General features: G+C 41.7%; 3 protein-coding genes across 3 annotated transcripts in view; 2 read left to right on the top strand and 1 right to left on the bottom strand.

Moving 5' to 3' along the window:
- Positions 1–100: 100 nt before the first annotated feature.
- On the top strand, positions 101–7,467 carry LOC135495097 (acyl-coenzyme A synthetase ACSM3, mitochondrial-like). The gene is made up of 15 exons (XM_064783516.1): positions 101–726; positions 1,067–1,167; positions 1,421–1,533; positions 1,772–1,890; positions 2,470–2,534; positions 2,634–2,688; positions 2,909–3,027; positions 3,175–3,334; positions 3,644–3,772; positions 4,187–4,261; positions 4,523–4,603; positions 4,823–4,924; positions 5,298–5,525; positions 5,774–5,893; positions 6,067–7,467. The coding sequence occupies exons 1-15, from the start codon at positions 376–378 to the stop codon at positions 6,151–6,153; spliced, it is 1,905 nt and encodes a 634-aa protein (XP_064639586.1). The 5' UTR covers positions 101–375; the 3' UTR covers positions 6,154–7,467.
- Positions 7,468–7,509: 42 nt separating this feature from the next.
- LOC135495103 (neuronal acetylcholine receptor subunit non-alpha-2-like) overlaps positions 7,510–19,582 on the bottom strand; it is a 31,287-nt gene continuing 19,214 nt past the window's right edge. The window contains exons 3-7 of the mRNA XM_064783526.1: positions 13,746–13,790; positions 9,820–9,929; positions 9,049–9,602; positions 8,134–8,676; positions 7,510–7,587 (exon numbers count right to left, since the gene is read on the bottom strand). Coding sequence (XP_064639596.1) covers positions 7,568–7,587; positions 8,134–8,676; positions 9,049–9,602; positions 9,820–9,929; positions 13,746–13,790 — 1,272 coding nt within the window. The 3' untranslated portion in view covers positions 7,510–7,567. The remainder of the gene's footprint in view (positions 7,588–8,133; positions 8,677–9,048; positions 9,603–9,819; positions 9,930–13,745; positions 13,791–19,582) is intronic.
- Positions 14,558–16,471, top strand: LOC135495120 (uncharacterized). Its single transcript, XM_064783546.1, has 3 exons — positions 14,558–15,020; positions 15,332–15,554; positions 15,883–16,471. The coding sequence occupies exons 1-3, from the start codon at positions 14,637–14,639 to the stop codon at positions 16,131–16,133; spliced, it is 858 nt and encodes a 285-aa protein (XP_064639616.1). The 5' UTR covers positions 14,558–14,636; the 3' UTR covers positions 16,134–16,471.

Raw genomic sequence — 19,582 nt, 5'->3', positions numbered from 1 at the left:
TATAGATAAGTTAGCAATCTTTCTTGATAATAGAATGAAATATCGTTCCATTACAATGCATTTCGTTTTTATATGATATGTACACGGAGGCCTATTTACCGCGTATACTAGGCCTACATGACAGATAGATACGGACGACCGTAGATAATTCCATGTATCTGGGTCGTTTTGCACAAGTTACCCAGCAAGGCAGGGTCTTTATATCTGTTCTGGATTTTGAAGAGCCAACCAGGATCAGTCGTCTTGCCATCGGCGTTGCTGTGATGAGTGCTGAGACAACTCTAGCGTGATCCGAAGCGGGACGACAGTTTCAAAACTCCGACAACACGATATTTCCAGGTATCCCTGCTCACTTCCGGGGCTCGCCTGAACAAAATGCGGGAGTTGATGAAGTCGGATGTTTTCAGAGTGGTCAAACAGTTGCTGCCGAGAAGTTCGCCAAGATATCCTAAACGACAGCACTACCTGAGCAACCAAAGTCGACTGACAAGTCTATCAAAATGCCGCCACATTCAGAAATTTGACACCTTCAAAACCCAACCGACGTCAGCTGTGTTATCAAGACGATTTTATAGTTCTCTTACACCAGAACTGTCCAAGGAACTTCAGACTTCGGCACTTGGAATCACAAGCTATGAAGAGGAGATGAGGTCTTGGGACCCAGAGATCCCTGAATACTATAATTTCGCAAGGGATGTGGTTGACCACTGGGCTGAGCTGGCAAAGGTAAGTAAAACACAAATTCAGATATGATCATGATGATGTGATGATCTGACGTATTGGACTCAATCTTAATGAGCAAAATAGTTCTTAACAAATGTCCTCTTGCTGGTAGTGAAAAGAGTGAAATGCACATACTATTCTTTTACTGTCAACGCACGCAGGAAATCATCGTCATTTCACAGCGTATTGCACCAAAAGAAATCGTTTGTCGTACGCGTCGACAAAATGCGCGGACAAGAAACTTGCACACCTTATTGTCGCTCTCCAAATAGGGATAGAGTAATTTGCTTTCTCTGAGTCAGTCTCAAACAGCAAGTTTGATATCTTCTTTCTCCCTTTACAGACGGATCCATCAAAAGTGAACAAATACGCCCTTTGGTTGATTGATGATGTTGGAAACGATGTCAAATGGAATTTTCCACAGGTTTCTGAATATTCCAAGAAGTAAGTACGGTAGGGAGAAAACACAATCGACATTATTGCAGGATGGAGCTACATGTAGCTACGGACAGTTCTGATTGCAGTGAAATATCAGGTGTACACTTACATGTATTTTGGTCATCAGGTCAGTAATGCAACTATGCATTTTGGATTGGAATAGACCACGAAAAGATGTACCTTTTTAAACGATACTGTACGTAACAAGTTCTTAATCGAATGTCATCCTAATTGCTGACGATCTCCCCTGTCTTTTCAGAGTAGCTAATGTCCTTCAAAAAGAGTGTGGTATCAAACGAGGAGATGTCGTCACCACCATCATGTCTAAACAACCGGAGTGGTGGTTGATAAACTTAGCTTGCAACAGAATTGGTAAAGGAACAATGAAATGCTAGCTTTCGACGTACATTGTACTTTCTAATTCAATTTAACTATAGCTGGTTTCATATCGAATATGCACCTTTAGCACCCGTTTTGTCAACAGTAAATCTTTTAGTACATAACTTCCATGTCTGCCAGCTCGTCTCTCCTACGACGTAGAGTTACAGTTAGTGTTACTGTAACTGATATGAGCGATGTTAAAGACTATTCCTTTCCTCTCTTATTGAAGGTGCTATTCTCACTCCGGCAACCGTGCTGCTGACGGCAAAGGACATGAAATACAGATTCAACGCGTGCCAAGCCAAATGTGTGATAGCTCCAGACTATGTGGCCAAAACGGTCGATGAGGTAGGGACAGGTGTACTGAGTAATTCTTTATATAACACCATAACACTAGTCAGAATTGGCTAAGGTTTGTGTTGTATCACACTCGAACATGTATAATCCTAATGCTTCAAAGTTGAAATATTCGTAACAATGTAATTAATGAAATTTAAAGAAATTTTCATTGGCATGTGTCTCTTATGATCAACGACCCCATGGCTTCTCGTAAAAACCATTTTTTTGAATAGGCTGATATTCCTAAAGGTACCAAAGCGAGGGGATGTTCACCGCTGTGGTGTAGTGGCTTGGACTCTCGACCAGCGGTCAAGAGGTCCCGGGTTCGATCCCCACTGTAGGCTGGTCTCTCTGTCTTACTTGCCTCTCTGCACCCAGGTGTATCAATGGGTACCGGTCAAAAATGCACAGATTGTAGCGCTGGTTGAGCAGCTCATCTGTGGTCTACTGAAAGGTTTCAGGACAGACTGGGGTTAAAGTGTAAAGTCGGATGATAACCTATATCATAGTTGATATCAGACTATAAACTCTAAACTTTAAACTTTTTTTAAAACTTTTTTTTATTTCATTTCCCATTTCTTACGGCAGGTGATGGCTGATTCTCCAACGGTCAAAACGAGATTGCTAGTCGATACGGATAAAACTCTTCAGAGGTAAAAGTATATACAACACTATTTCTAATGTTGAATGTCAGCATCAGCCCAAGTTGCTCTTTAATACTTCACACTCAATTTCAATCTCTAACTTTCCAGACCTGGATGGCTGCATTACACAAGTTTGTTCGATGCGGCAAGCAATGATCACGAGGTAAGCATCCTATCTGCTGATTTCGGCCCGATCCGAATTCATTCATTGCGAAAAGTGACTATAGGCTACGGACCTGTGACTGGCAAGTTATGCCAACTGTTGCTCGAAGAGGCTAAATTGGTCTATGAGGAAGCTCCACATTGCATGTATACGTACAGGTATTGGGTAAATGATGCCTCGCCAACATACTATCAAAGAATTCCCTTTCTCTTCATTCCAGTGCGTCAATACGAAATCCACGGACAGATTACTGTATTTCTTTACGAGCGGCACGACGGGGCAGCCGAAGATCACCGTACACTTACAGACATATGCCATCGGACACAGGACTACAGCGCGGTAAGATATGTTTTGTGTTTTCCGCAAAATCTGTGTATTCTGGAATTTGGATATTTCGGAGAACAGACGAAGAAAAAAAGAAATAGAAAACATGTACCATATCATCGTGTAATGACCTTAACGTAACTAGAGCCTGCTTGCTTGTAGGTATTTTTATGACCTAGTCCCACAAGATGTCATATGGAGTATTGCAGACCCAGGCTGGGCCAAGGCAGCATATGCCAACTTATACAGTCCTTGGTTGCATGGCTGTTGCGTATTTATCGAAAACTCGACTGGGGCATTTAATGCGAAGAGGACACTTCAGGTAAATTACTAGGACCAGTGTCGAAGATTAATAATGTGGCTGGGCACAAATTTTGACAGAAAGGAGACTTATTTTTTGACCTCAAACTACACGCATGACACCCTAAGCTTCAGGGCCATTCACTCAGCACTTAGTGCGAGGGAAGGACCATACAACCGAGCCTGTCCTTTGAGGATGCATTATGCCTTGCAAGTCTATACGTCAGGTTCGAGTGAAGGAAGGACTGCTTCTACTATGCACTTCCCTAGGCAAACTCAGCTACTCTACAATTCTATCATTACTTTGTCTCCGTCTACTTGACCTTTCCAGATCTTTTCTGATTACCCCATCACAACGTTCTGTGCTCCACCGACCGTGTTCCGTCTTTTTGTCCATGAACACCTCACTCCTTCTACGTTCAAGTCCCTTCGTCACATCGTGAGCGCTGGAGAGCCATTGGTAAATTCCTTCATTTCATGTTTCATTTATTGAATAATCAAACAAGCAAGTTTTTATTCTCCGTTTTGTCAACGCATGTGACGAAAGCTCTGTTTGAGTGCAATGTAAGCAAAAGCTTTTGCTGCGTGCGTTGTCAAAACGGCAATACGATAACGCATTTGTCATTTATGCATTTTCGACTACTGAGTAACATAAACTCTTTCAAGTCTCCCATTTATTGATGATTTTATCGTATAACTGATGGTTATCTTAAAGATTGTTAACCTTCGAGAGCACCGGGAGCCAAATACTGCCGTGCATAGCTCTTTGTTCTCAGAACTATCAGTACAAATGAAAATCAACCAACTCATCATCATTTACCACCTTATCTGCGTTGTGTAATATATGTTGCCCCTGTTCTCTCTGTTCATCTAGAATCCAGAGGTGTCTGACCATTTTCGAGAAACGACTGGCCTGATCATCAGAGAAGGATACGGCCAAACGGAAACGGTAGGTGTCTGCGAAACACAATCGATAACATTTGGAAATGGAAGACTGCCGTCCTCTCTTTTGCAGTCCTGTTTAATACCAAGGTGGCAAAATAGTTTCTTCAAGGTGGTTATTTGCTCATCCATACCATTTTTCTGGTATTGCTCTTTCATCACTTAACCGACTGTTTTCGTGCGGAATGTCAACATGCTTATAACAGAAAAAGATAATACCTCTATACATGTAGTCTACTGTTGTGATGACGAGTCTTCTTATTTATAGACGCTGCTCAGCTCTTCTTTCCGTTTTATTCCTAACCGGTCTGCCTCAATTGGAAAGGCAGCACCGGGCGTGGACCTAAGGGTAAGTTGTTAAACATTATGCTGTAATCAACAACGAACCGATGCTGAATCTGTCTTCGTAGGAATTAAACGACAGTTGGTTGCCTTATATATTTTGTATTACAACCCGTACTAAGTCAGAATGTGATGTTGTGAATTTCGTTTTCTGTCAAGCTTTAGTACTTGCCTTTACCCTATCAATCAACGGAAATTCTGGATCCCATATTTGTTATCCTTCCAGATCATAGATGGAAATGGCAAGGAATGCGAACGTCGTGTCGAAGGAGACATAGCGGTGAAAGTGAAACCGAAGAGACCAGTCGGCCTGTTTGTTGAATATTTGGTGAGTTGGTAACTGGACCTAAGTTTTGCAAAACAATATTGCTTCTGCCTGTGTATACAAACTATAATCTGGCAAGCTGAAGCCACACATATGCATGATTTTATGATTCTGTCAACGTATTCCACACAGCCTTTTTTGCGCAACGTATGATAACGAGTAAAGATTTTGGCGGGTGCGTTGACAAAATGGATAATAAAACGTGCGGGTGCATCCGCCTTTTGTTCGGTCTCTGGAACAGGGCGAAAGACCGCAGCAGTTTTTAGTTTGTCCCGGTGGTAGTACATTTTGACCACCAGCCTTGAACAAAGCACGGTATGATGTACATGTACATGGATTAACATGGGACGTAACTAAGCCCTTCCTTTCTGTTCAGAACGAGCCTGAGAGAACAGCTGCTGCCCATCGCGGTGATTACTATCTGACGGGAGATCGTGGATACCAAGATGAAGATGGTTACTTCTTCTTTGTCAGCCGGTCTGATGACATCATTATATCAGCAGGCTATAGGATTGGTCCGTTCGAAGTTGAGAGTGCGCTGATTGAGCATCCTGCGGTCCTGGAGTCAGCGGTGGTCAGCAGTCCGGACCCAACGAGAGGGGAGGTAGGGAATTTCGCGATACATCGAAACATTAAGAAGACCCTGGAGATGACGCCAGGCTATAAACCAATCAATAAAAGCGGGATTCATATAGGCACAATTCCCTCTGAACCGGTTTGTCAACGCATGCAGTAAACCTATGTTTGGGTGCCGTCAAGTCTGCCCAAAAACGAACTGCAAGTAAATAAGCCAAATAAAGTATGCTGGCGACTGATATGTTTGTTTCACGTTTTGTGTAACTTTCATTGCAGGTGGTGAAAGCCTTCATTGTGAGGACGGAAGAGTACGCCGATGCCGATGAGGAGGCTTTGATTAAGGAGATACAGGAGCATACCAAACAAACTACAGCACCCTACAAGTATCCACGAAAGGTTAGTTCATATGACTCACGTTGGAAGTTTGGCAGTGAGGGTATTTTCTGGCTGACTGGCGACATACCTTTGTGATTATCCTGTATCTTGCCGAACTTGTTGAAAAGACGCTGTTGGCCACACAACTGAATCGTATCATTCTACCATGTAATTCATGATAAGTTTTTTTTCAGGTTGAATTCGTGAAAGAACTACCCAAAACAATCAGTGGTAAAATTCGACGAGTTGAGTTACGAAATAAGGAATGGACAAAGAAATAGAGAATCTTCCGCAGGGACAACATAAGGATGAATCTTACCACTGAACATGATTCTATTCTTTGCTCTCCAAATAACTAAAATGACGACTATTTGTAAATAGACGGAAAGACGTTTTATTTATATAATCACATCAGAATGAATCTTGGTCAACTAAGAACTTGTAAAGGCACAATAACAGTTTTGTCTACTTAACCTAGTGACAGTGGGCAGTGGTAATTACTGGTCGAAAAACCGTGGAACCCTTTAAGAAAAACGGTGCTACTTTATCAAGCGATATCTAGCTTCTGATAGTGCAATAGCTACATTGTATATCACCATTTTACCCTATCCTGCTCTTAGTAAGAAGAGTGGTACTCTAGATATATATGGCGATATTGAGCTTCTGTTAGTGCAAGCAGGTAGTTATATCATGGCCGTTACATTGTTGCGAGCATCTTTTCTTCTCCTGGATTGTCAGGCCGTAACATACGTCAGGACAAAAGGTGCCTCTGCTCAGGCGGGGCACATGCATAACGCACACAATAGTAACTTTGATTTGGTTGATTGCACTGGTTAAACAAAGCTTATGATGCGTGCGTTGGCAAAACGGATAACAAAGTATGCATGAAGCATGTGTACTAGACATGTTTGATAATTGTCTTGGATTAGTTCAACCTGAATAGATCGTTACATGTATGTTCTCGTATGTTTGGACTGGACAATGGGGTTCATGCTTGTGTAAGAAATACAACTACATGTATAATCATTCACTGTGTTCTATTCAATTAGATGAAAGTAAAATGAACCTTGTTTAGATATTAACAATGGAATGAGAATCTTGTTGATGACATGAAAGATTGAGTAATCTTAGGATAATTGATTGTTAGTGAATATCTAATGTAAGCATACATAGTTCCGAGTGTTACCACCATATCACCGTTGAGAAGCCGTTAACACGTCATTTTCCCAAACAATGTTGCATAATGGAAGGTGCCCAAAGTGATAATGTAGTCACATCGATTTGAAAAATCCAGTGACATTATTTGTTTTACATAAAACTACAAATGTTAAAATTTGAACACAAACAATCTTTGAGATCCACAAAATTACATGTAAACCCTAACAAGTGCGACACATGGACCATAGCCAAAAGGAAGCCTAGATTACAGAATCCGAAACAATATCTTTTAAAGCTGACGGATTGGCTCAACCGACTTTTTCGCACTTGTATTGGCATGACCTGTCTTCGCTATCTAAACTATAGTGCCTTATTTGATATTTGATATTCTGGTCCTGACTGAACAGAATCTTGTCGAACGATGAATTTTGGCTCAATGTGTTCTCCACTTTTTTATTCTACAGTCCACGCATCAGTCCCCTCCTGATATCACTCGGTACACATGCCGTCATGCATTTTAAGAAGGTGACGGCGACCTCATCTGAGATTATGGTAGTCTGGGGATAGAGAAAGAGAAGACAGTGAACAATGTTGTTAAATGTATTCACATGCATTTCTACAGCAAGGGGGACAGGGCAGTTAAGAAGTATTAATCGCACGGAGGAAGAGCTTTGCAAAAGGGTTCTAAAGCATGCATAGAGACAACCTCCACCAACGTATACTTGGCCGAGCATCTTTCTTTTCGAAATCAATAACTTGATTGCTTTACAAAGCCGTTAAGGTAAGGCACTTGGACGATTGTAGCCAATTTTGAAGCTGATATACCCCCACAAAACGTATAGGATAACCTGACATTATTTAAGGACGAGGTGTTCATTTCTTCCAAATTGTTATTTTTTGTGGACAAAGGCACAATCTTGTTGTTGGAGGAAGAGCATAGCAAGAAGGACAGATCATACGAGGCAGGAGTTATAGCCCTTATAGTTTAAATCTAAAAAAGCTTCAAGCATCTTAGCAGACACCAATGCTGGCTAATAGTGGAGAAAATCAAGGATTGTTTTAGAATAAATAAATGACACCCAGTCACAAAGGGTTGTTCTTACCAATTTCCGGTATAGGAGTATGTGCATTAATGGTGGGGGCAATAAGTAAACAGCATACAGTAAATGCTGTACTTCCAACGAGGAAGATCACAATAAAGAATCTGTCAATGACCCTTGCCGCCGCTCGCCATTCCCTCTTCACTCTCTCCATATGATCCCGCTCCTCCAACCGCCGGTAAAATTTACACATATCCCTGTACATGTTTTCAATTATATTTAATATTGCATCTAATGAAGTTGGCCGCGTCTCCTCCTGTTGTTGAGGAATATCAAATAGTCCACCGTTTTCTCCCCGGGTTTTAAGGGTATTTGTAAACCTGAAGACATGATGAGTCCGTTCATCATCGTGCTGCACGACCCTCTCCTCAGCAAACTCGGCGTACTCCGTCCGCCCGCAGAATATCCTGGCCAGGCCTTTGAAGACGAGTGTCCTGACCCAGGGCGGCAGTTGGACGTCACCGTCGGTGTGGTGAATGTTTAGGACTAACACTGCAAGGATTGTCGAGATGGTGGCGAGGGCCATTAGTGTACTGAGGTAGATGACTGAAATAAGATTGAAGCAGATTGATTAGGTAATTTGATTGCTTGGGCAGTTCCGCTCAACAAAAGTACCTGCATGATTCCGCCTCCGGACTAACCTTTTTACACAGAATCTGCTAAGAATCCTTGGTAAGATCGTATACGATTTTGGTCATGACAGTTCTGTTCGAAATCTTATAGAGGACCTCATGGATATCTGAATAGTATGATGATGATAATGATTGGACGCTCCTAGTACGGAGAACGAGTTACGAAAACCGATCGGATTCATGCGAGTCTTGGGAAAGCGGTTAATCCGCACGTGTTATTGCCATGAACAATGCGTTTGACTTAATTGGATAGTCTGAGCCTGAGAGTGGCCAACTGAATACTTACGAATGACTGGAGTAGTATTGAATGCTTTAGGCATAGTATCAGCCACGGCCAGCTGGAAGACGGAGAAGGCCAACAGTACCGTGATACCCAGGGATACCTTCTCACCAGAATCACAGGGAAGGTAAAACAGAGTCAGCACAAGAAAGGAGATGGAGATACATGGTAGGATCACGTTCATGATGTAAAACCCTGGCTTTCTTTTCATCTCCACATGCACGAAGAGATGTGAGAAGTAATAGTTTGGGTCCGATTCGTTCCCGTTGGTTGATATGATACTGCCATGGGCAGTCGTCCTTTCTAACTCCCACTGTCCGTTGGGCACGTATAAGGCGGTGACGGCCTCGTCAACCATGGATTTGAGCACTATTAACTTGGCGCTATGAAGCCAGAAAGAGAATGTCAGTTTGCAGCGGTGCCGGTCGAAAGGAAAATAAGTCATGTCCAATGAGCATCCGACCCTGTATATTCCTCCTGGTGACCATAACGTGTCGCCTGTACTCGTGATCTGTACGCGGCGAGAGTTGTCCCGAGAGAAGTCGAAGTCCCCGTCCACACTGGAAGAATCAATAGAGAGACACACACGAGGTGATGACCATACACAACTTAATCTGAAGACATTGCTTAATTTGTCTTCAGTCGAGATTGTCTCTTACTTCAGCCACTCTTTGGTCAAAGCCTGATTGGCGTATGTGATAAATTCGTTTCCTGGCGACTGATGATTCCAGCTTCACTGATGTCTTCAGTGAATTGAGCAAATTGATTTGTCCTTACCTGTTAATGAGGCCGAGGTCAGGCACCCAGACATCGATGGAAGGCACCACTAGTGTTGTGATGTCATCATATTCCTTGGGGTTCCACTGAATGTTCTCATCTCGCCAGAACTGCAAGTACAGAAGGGTCATTCAACAATAAATTTTAATGTGCTTTGCACGGATATGCATTCAAGTCATAGCCCTAATCATTGACCTCTTAGAAAGGATTTCAAGGTACCAATAGTCATGTGGGAGCTGCTGTTTGTCTCTCTGCATGGGCCTAGACTTCCTGTCGGGGAGATTGTGAGTGTAAATTTCAAAGATGTTTCAGCATGAGGGATTGTCGCGGCCAATTTCAACGATCACCATGTTTTCATCTGGCCAGGCTACACTATGGGGCTGATTAGCTCAGACACAGTAACTATTGTGGAGCTACATAGCTGAGAGCAACCTCAAACAACAGCCTTCACGAAAATACCGCCTTACTAAGGGGTCCGATATCAACCCCTAATTGGTAGACCTGTAGAGAAAGGATTTCCTGTACTGCAATTACTGATATCAATATCAAAACAACGACAGTCTGAAGTAGATGAAATGGGACCTATTAGAGCTCTCAGACCATTATCAGTAGGTCAGCTTTCCTACATTAGAGACCCGACGGGAAAAGCAAGTCAGCTTTGATCTTTTGTGCAGTGAGGTCAGAGAAGAGCCAGAAAAAATTATATATCTCTATCTTCCTAAGAAAAAAATGCTATACCTTTTCTTCAATTGATTTTTCTGTTGCTAGTGTCTCTCTGGTTTTCATTGTAGAGTGGTTATTAGACATCCTTATCGATCAAGGGTTATAATTTTCCATTAACGCTGACCTTTTTCAGAGGAGAGTAATCCGGCTGACAAACTGACTAAAAGCCTTGGTCCACAGGTATACATTTACATAAGGCAACACCGGCTCAGATGAACCGAGATGTTAATGTAACTCCTAGATGGGGCGCTATCATACGAAGAAGCTACCACAAGACTGGTCTATGCATCCCAAATATTATAAAATTAAGTGGTTGTAACTTGTTGGTAAAACTTACAGTGAGTAGTTCATGTAACCCAATTAGGGATTGTACTCATTGATGGAGCCAAACTCGCGTGCCGAACCCGAAATCGATATGTTCATCTCGCTTACTTAATAAGAAGTGCAAATTATTAATGGAGCCAAACCAAAATTGACCAGGTTCAGTGATACTGGGCACTGAGTCTCCCATGATGGAATGATATCTAGATCGTCTTGATATTGGCCATACGTAACTCAATTAGTTATTGTAATTTCTTAATGGAATCGGCACTGGAAATATGTTGCTCGTGTAGCCTGTTTCAACTCCGTGGAGAGAACCCCGGATCGAATCAAACTGGTCCATTAAGTGCATGTACTTAGTATTAGATGGAAACTGATAGTTACAAACAGTTCTTGTTTTGCAAGGTTAATGTTATATGATTAGTTTTCTTAGAGTTAATGTGACTGGAGTTCTTTTGCTATACGATAGAGACAGACTTTGAAAAAAGTATGCATATTCGTAGAGTTCTGGTAGAGAAAATAGCGGCATAGCGTTACAGCTGTTAACGCATTTCCTGTCAGAGTAAGCAGGAAGAAAGGAGATACGTCTCCCTCGAGATGGTGAATGGGTACACTTAATTGATTCCGTTTGCATAGCCCTATAAACTGGCTATGATCATACCCTGTCATGCAGAGTCTAGTTTGGCATGGAACACACGAAGCGATTTAAATCAAAAGACCATAACGATCACTATCTTCCTTAAGTGTCGTTACCATATTTTAGGATGTGACGCGTTTAACCGCCTTTTTACGCAGCACAACCGTGTCCAGAGCGTCAAATTGTCAATTAGACATAGTGTATATGACGGTCTTGGGGATAATAAACTTAATCGAACGTAAGATGGGTTGCTGATGTGGAATCACCGCCGAGATTGCGTTCGACTGCGTAAGGCACCGATTTCTCAGGCTGTTACGTAAAAACAAAGTTATACGTCGTTGTAGCTTACATTGGATTTTAACGTCATCAATGAAATCAATGCTTTTTCCATGGATTTGAAACGTATTTGGCAGCCGTGACAAATTTTCTCAGACAAAATTTGGGATAATACCATCTTTTTGCATCCATTTCAACAAACTTTTAGTAAGGTTGTAACGACGACCAATCTTTCATTCTCTTAAGGAATGCCCTTAGTAAGATATTTTTAAACTTAAGCTTTGCCCAACTACACTTAAGAGATGAAAACCTTGCTTCGCTCAGGCCACAAAAGCTGTCAAAAATGTGCTTTCTTTTCGTAAAGACGTTAGGAGCAAACAGCCCGCCAAACAATCACACTGATTTGGATTATGGTGCATGTGATTTGCTAGACGCTGGTGACAGGTGACCATGAGCGAATATTGATGATGGACTTTCCGCCGTAGGTAATTAACAATCGAGTCTTTCGGGAGCCTGTTCGGAAGCCATTTCCGCTAGGCTAAACACGGTAACAGCAATATGTAACCGGTCTGATGATTGTACCTTGACCAGGTTGTGTTATCACCTCGCTCTCGACCTGGGGCTAGAGCTCGAACTGATAGCAATGAGGCTGGACAGTAGCAATGGCGCGATCAGGTGTAAACGGCCAATAAATCAAATTTTACCTGGGAAGTAACGGCTTGGGCAAGAATCACTGGAGCGCACGAGACAATGACGTATCTTTGCTCTACGTCACTTCCAAAACCCAGTGACTTTCCGACAAACGTCTGCTGTGCAGGTCAGCTCATGTTTGTGTAATTCCCCCGATGCTTCGTTCGACCCAGTCGTCATAAAGACCCTGCGGGCCAAGATACCCCTATGATATTAAAGATGATAGTGTCAGACACTGTCTGAATCGGACTCATCAACTAAAATTTGTGGATGTTATGCCGCTAACTTTTAATTCTCTATGAAAGGTATATGGCTGCAGTGTTTTGCTATATTGCTGCTTGCAACTCTTCTGCTGTACCGATAACAAGCACACTCTTCGTCAGCTGAAAAAGCTGGCACACGATTCTGTTCCATTAGCCCTCTTAAAATGCTTTGGATTCAAGTAGCCTCCTCATGTTAGCAAAAGCTTTCCTATCTTAAGCCGGAGTGCTCGTCATAATAATATGCCCATTGATCGATGTCGACGATGACAACATCGCGATCTTGTCGTCACCACTATGGCCAAGATCCAGGTCCGAGAGAAAGCTGAGATCATAATCCCATCACAGTAGTAATTTAAAGGAGTACACTGGGACCGACGCATTTGTATTCATGAGAGGAATTCGATCTTGCAATAAATTGTTAAGTTTGTTTATCTGTAGCTGAACCGGTGCCCCGGTTCCAAGGTTGGATCAAATGGTATTTTGGAAATCTCTCTGACTGGAGCCTTGTCAACGTCTTGGAGTTAAGATGTTTCGTGACCTATTTATATCAACAACATACTCTTGTTCATGGCTACATACTCTCAAAGCTAGTAACGCTAGTTTCAAGGAGCTAGCATTCACCGCAGCTGTTGTTGATCCCTCGCGTGTTATCCCCTGACCTTCGTATAATTCAGTTATATAAATTGAATATAAACCTAACCTGATTCTGGATTCAGAAATTTCGTTGAGTCGACTTAAGAAATTAATGCAAGGAATCAGTATTCGGTAAAGCAATCCATCCTAGCAATTTGACAAACACTAAGGCCCCGGAGACCGCGGTTTCCTGCCATACAAGTGGTTTAGGAATTTACGACAGGAACTACGTAAACCTTAACATACCATGCCACGAGGATTTGATCTAGAGGCCATAGATTGTCAAGCTATCGAAGAGATATTAGGGATCAGGGGCTCGCCCGCTGTGACAGCAATTCCTGGTGACTCCGGGTAGCAAACAACTGATATTATTTTCAACCTACCACGTCCAAGTAACCAGCGACTGTGACTGTTTGACCGCGATCATCCTAAAAAACAAAATCATGAAACAATAAAAATACGAACATGTATACAGGCCAGAAGCGGGGATTGGGCTTCTACAAGCTCAGAATCGTGATGTCATTAAAGAGGTTTCAAAACTGAAACTGGATATTTTCACTTAGAGATCGTTGACTTTTCAGGTAGCCAGTTATCAATGAAGTCAAAATCGTCTCTGCCCAGTCACAGGCTTGATTCTCAAGCTAGAGGCATATTCCCGGCTCATGGTGTGATGCACCAGATTAGAGACAATGCTCGATAGAACGTGGAGGAAATTTGAGAATTATGAAGAAAGTCGGGTTTATAGAGGATTTGCTTGTGACATCAATTATATACAGAGATGCCAATGAAAGTTCTAGCATGTAGATATATTGCTAAAATACAAGTTGCTATTGATAGCAAAGTACATGACGATCGATTTCATACTTGATTTCCATAATGTTTAATAGCAATCTTGAATCAGTTGCCGTTAATGCACCGTACGTTTTCTCTAATGGACCCTTGGCCAAAACGCGTAATGAGGTAAGATCGTTTTCGTAACACTATCACTAATGAATGGCATCTTTTAATGAATCGAACACTTCGTTTAGCGCTTGACCGTACCGGTCGCGAAAAAGTAAAACTACCGAGAAAGTAAAATGGTTTGCACAGCAAGACAAGAGGTGGCCATAGTAACACTAATTGTCAATGAAAGTACAAATACGATTCGGCTGACCAAGATACTTTTCATGGGCATTAGATACGTGACCATCATCACCTCCAATCAGTTGGAGTGCAAGCATATGTGAGCAAACATTTTCTCCGGACTATCGCTGAGGAAGAAAATTTGTTAAGAGATGGAAACCCATAACAAGAAAATTATCATATATTTTGCCATTTTTTCAATCATTGTCGGACAAGTTGAACCAAATTTATGCAAGTACCGCAGATTTTTTGGCCAGACAAATGCGGAAATCGTGGAACTCGGAGATACAAATATTCACGGGCTTGACTCGTTGGTCGTATTGTGGGGCAGTGCCTTCACAATTGACAGCAGCGGATATCTGATCGGTTGGTATTACCACCAAACAAAGATTTCAAGTTTGTTCTTGGATGTTTGGGAAGTTACACCTGCGGCATCCAAATCTGGACTACCAGATACATTCATTCTCAAGCGAAAGCAAGGTTTCAATACGACTGTGCCTGGCGATAACACGCAGTATATCAGCTACAAAGTCAAGGTAACATACCTATTGAGAGTAGAGGTAACATGGTTATTTGACCAATTAACAGTTCCTTATAGATTGGCTCCTTCTAAAAACGCTACAACACATCTAACACTTTGTTCAGTTAGTTGTCAGGCTCAACGAATCCTCAACGATCAGTGAAAGGTAGGGCCTAGTAACAAAGGTTTTTATTGCACTTTCCTCTTGTACATGTACTTAATCGACCAATACCTTCTCGACATCATTTGTAGAAATGTGTTGCAAGAAGTATATCAGCTTTCAAACACAATACAACACTGATGCAGAACCACTTTCTTCTTTTTTAGGTTCATCCTGGGTATGTGCTTGGAGTCCACAATGCACCTGGCAAAAAGTTGTTCATTCCTGTAAGACATTTCATTCCCGATACAGATGTAGAATGCACGATCGTTGACGGTATAAACGACGCGAGTTTAGCTAGTCTAGGCAACAGCATCGCGAAGGTCCGGTGGGCTGAAGAAGGTCGAATTGAGGCCTTCGGAGCGCATGTTCTCGTTCACGACTTCTCAGGTACAGTTGATCTCTCTCCCTCGTGGCATGGACTGGTAGAAACAAACCGTGATCATTTTTGTCTTTTAACCTTTGTTCCATAAGTAGTTGGCAGTATCTTCACGATTTGCAGTCTTCGTCATGTACATATGTGATCAAAGTGAATATAAGTTTTATTGTGGCACCATAAAGTAGAAAATATATTGAAAAACCCCTCAGCTGTTCAGTAAATTGGGTAACACGTCACTATTATACGTCACAACAGGCTCTTCTCACGAATAGCAGCATGGCACTACTGGCCTGTTAAACTTAAGTGTGTAAAACTAATATGCTGACTTTATCTTTGCAGATGCATGCGTTCAGGCATTCGTCTTGTCCCCCATCACGACCTTCAATGCGTTTGAATACTCGAGATACTACGATGTGGATTCAGAGGACTGCAGTCTTTATTGTCTGCAGAAAAGCACTCGATGTATGAACTTTAGCTACAAGGAGCTGGGCGGCGAGTGTCGGCTCTTTTCCGTAATGCTGCCTGCTAATCATGGTCATTTAAAGATCACGATGGATGCATCTGAAGAGCTTTACATTGCCGAAGAGTGATCCAGCATCATGAAGAAAACGTCTTGGGGCGACATACCCGTCGGACAAAGTATCTGATCACTGTCAATGCGACGGAGGAACAAAAATCCCATCTGGTCATCGCAGCTGCCGAAGACAAGATTTAGCATCGCGCGCAACTAGCGATGATCGGCTTTGTTGCAGCTTTGCCCGCAGACAAGTGATCTTTTTATCGCCCACCGCCGTGGTAATATCGTCACACGTCGCTGCGATAAAAATCACCTGTCTGCGGTGCGTTAATAGTTAGTATCTCGGCGTGAAAGGTTAGTTACTGACTGTGTACCGTCCTAATGTCATGATATTGGCAACACTAAAAGCCTTCATTGGGTGATATGAATAAAGACTAGCAAATGCTTTTATCTAAAACTCCATGTACATTTACACTGGGCCTTTCTGTACAAAACTGAAGTAAAAGCAATTGCTAGACTTTATTCATATCACCCATTGTCTCAAGCTCCTTAGGGCTTCAGCTTATATCTCCCCAAAGATGGAAAACTGGACAGCATCTCACACTTATAAAGATCCCAGCTCTAAGAAATCCCGCATGAAACCTCCGAAGTTGAACAGTAGATGCTGCCATACAGAAAGGAGTTTAAAGAGAACGTCGAATGGACTTTGCAATTTCGTCATTTCGTCTTTTATACAATGTAGTAACCTGAAAGGGTTAATACTTTTTCGGACCTGTAGCCTCCCTTTCCCCGGATAAATGATATGTTAAAGTCTAATGAATACCATCAGTGAATTTGGTGGCAAGCCATTATTACTCTTCCTTATCATGATTTTGTAGATTTTCATGTTCCGCGTATTATTTCTCGAAGTTCCTTTCTGAAACGTTTACTCACCAAGATGTAAATGTAGGAATTGAGAGAGAAATTAAAATTCTCAAGAATGGTGCATAGGTCTAGGAAAAAGCGATCAATGGCCTTCCAAAAGGCAATGTCATAAACTGGCCTCCAAGTGGTGAATATTACAGCCTGGGCTCTTTGCGGGACAAGGCAGAATAAGTATGTGAATGAGACAATAAGCAAGGTTTGTGTGATGGATAACTCTTGTTCTTTGTCCCCCTTTTCAAGTTTGGCTCCGAACATCTTCGCCCTTTTTCTACCAGTTCGCTTAACTGTAATGATAATAGCCACATTAACAAGAAAAAGAAGACATGCTTGAATGTAGATATTGACGATTGAATGTATTGTTTGGTATAGGACATCATTGGAGAAATGATATGGACACAGCCATGTGGCATATTTCGGATGCCTGATCCTCCAGAAATTCGACAGATTGAAGATAAGGGCAACACCGTAAAGACACAACAGACTAAGCCTTGCCCGGAACATGGTGCACCATAGCTTTGCTTTGAGTGGAAACATTAGCGCAATGAGCCGATTTATTGACATTACCACCAACAGATAGGACGATGATGTGATACAGAAATTCGCCATAAATAGATACTGCCGACAGAATATACCCTGCACACCGGGGGCAGTCAGAATTTCAGGAATAATGACTAAAAGCCATCGTTGAAGAACCCGAGTAAGAATGTACAGGCTGTCAGATAGAGCAAGAAATCTCATGTAAAGACAATTGGTGGAGTTACGATACTGGGGTTGTGACATTAGTATCCATGAGAGCACATTGCCTAGCAAGCCTAACAGAATAATAAAGGGTGGCAGATAAGCGGTGAGAAAATGTTGGATGGCCTTTAACACGATGATTCTCTGATCCGTTGTGAGTGAAACCGGCTGGAAAGTTGGGAGGCGAGTTGGTGGTTCCGACATTGATATGTCTTTGAATCATTAGCACGTTGTGTGCGAAGTCGATTTGTCCGTCGGGAGATCCTCATTGAATATTCACGAATTTGTTAAACCCACCAATGGATGAGGATTTGAAGTCAGCTCTGAAAAATCTCACATGGTTGCAAATATTTTCATTGGATGTAATCAGCATTATTCCCACACCACTGCAAATTGTGAAGTTAATGCAGGAGCCGTTGAGCAGAATAATGACACAAGTTCCGTACATTTGATGCTTATAATACGGAGTAAGCTGTGACCCTTCCATTAGAAATTTCATCAGTATGACAAGACTTATAATTCGATACTCTTTTTATCATAGCCCGGTTCATAATACTTGGTTTGCTTTGAAATCGTTTATCATATACACATCATACGAGTGAGGTTGCACTAAGAGTTCATAATTCGTAATCGTATTTCTTGATCGATGTGGAACCTCACTATTATATATCACTTACAATAAAGTCCTTTGTTCTAATCAACAAATGATTCAAATGTAACACTAGTACATATATCATATATGATCCCTCCCTAAGACCGTGTAACTAATACCTTTTCATTTAGACTTTTTTGCCGTATGATATTACGGACACTAGAGATTCGGTAACTCCCTTTTTTATTATGGCGGGGTTCGAGAGACTCTGTTGACATTCGAGGAGTCATGTTACCACGTATTAGCAAATTATACATAGTGTTAATCAACAATAGGATAATAGAAGATTTCAATAGAATTTTAATTAGAAATCGTTTTCAAAAATTGGTAGATACATAAGTTGCTTTGCTCGAAACATGCTGCACCATTGTTGCTTTGAGATAGGGAAAAATCCTTACAAATAGCCAATATACATGAGATAGCTCCTCATCTATGCGAAATGTACGTTGTTGTAAATGTTATATCATGGCCCAATACTATTGGCCATTACACTGTGTACGACATTGTATGGTTAACATCATGCAAACCTTTTTGCTGCAATTAAAGTTATCTCTCCCGACATTCTGGTTGTGACTTTGTCTTCTACAGACCAATCAATATTTGGTCCACAGAGTACTCTTCCTGCAAAGGTCATTAGGATGATTTTATGTGCTTCCATTACAATAGAGGGTCACTTTGGGGTCACCTAGGTCAGATACTGAAGGAACAAGAAGGGTGGGGGTAAGTCAACCTACCAAAGGCAATATTATACACAGAAGTCATTGACTACACGGAGGCACATTTTCGAATGCATATCTTATTACTAACCGCTTTCAGGATTTCGAAATTGTTCACAAAATATAGATGAACATTTGGTAAGATGAGCTTAAAATTGGCCAATTATTTCAGGAGGTATTCTGAGGTTTTTAGGTTTCCGACTGTGATAAATAGCGTGATTAAGATTATTATCATATGTAAAAAAAGAGTCAAAGCAGAAGGCTATTAGTTTACCCTACGGTATATTTTGAGGATCGAATAACTGGAGTTCCAGTTGGTGATATCAAGCTCTTGCTAATGCAGGTTGTCCACCGTTCCTGTATTTATTCCCAACACATTCAAAAAAGAAAAAGATGCTAGAGGGTTAGCTACTTCCACTTAAGGTCACGTAGGGTTCCCGAACGTTCCCTGGCAGGTTTTTTCCTTTCCGTACATTTCCGATTACTGCTTTG

Source organism: Lineus longissimus, chromosome 1, assembly GCF_910592395.1.
Source record: "Lineus longissimus chromosome 1, tnLinLong1.2, whole genome shotgun sequence".
Classification (NCBI taxonomy): domain Eukaryota; kingdom Metazoa; phylum Nemertea; class Pilidiophora; order Heteronemertea; family Lineidae; genus Lineus; species Lineus longissimus.
Note: the sequence above shows the minus strand (reverse complement) of the source record. Positions and strands in the feature narration are given on the sequence as shown.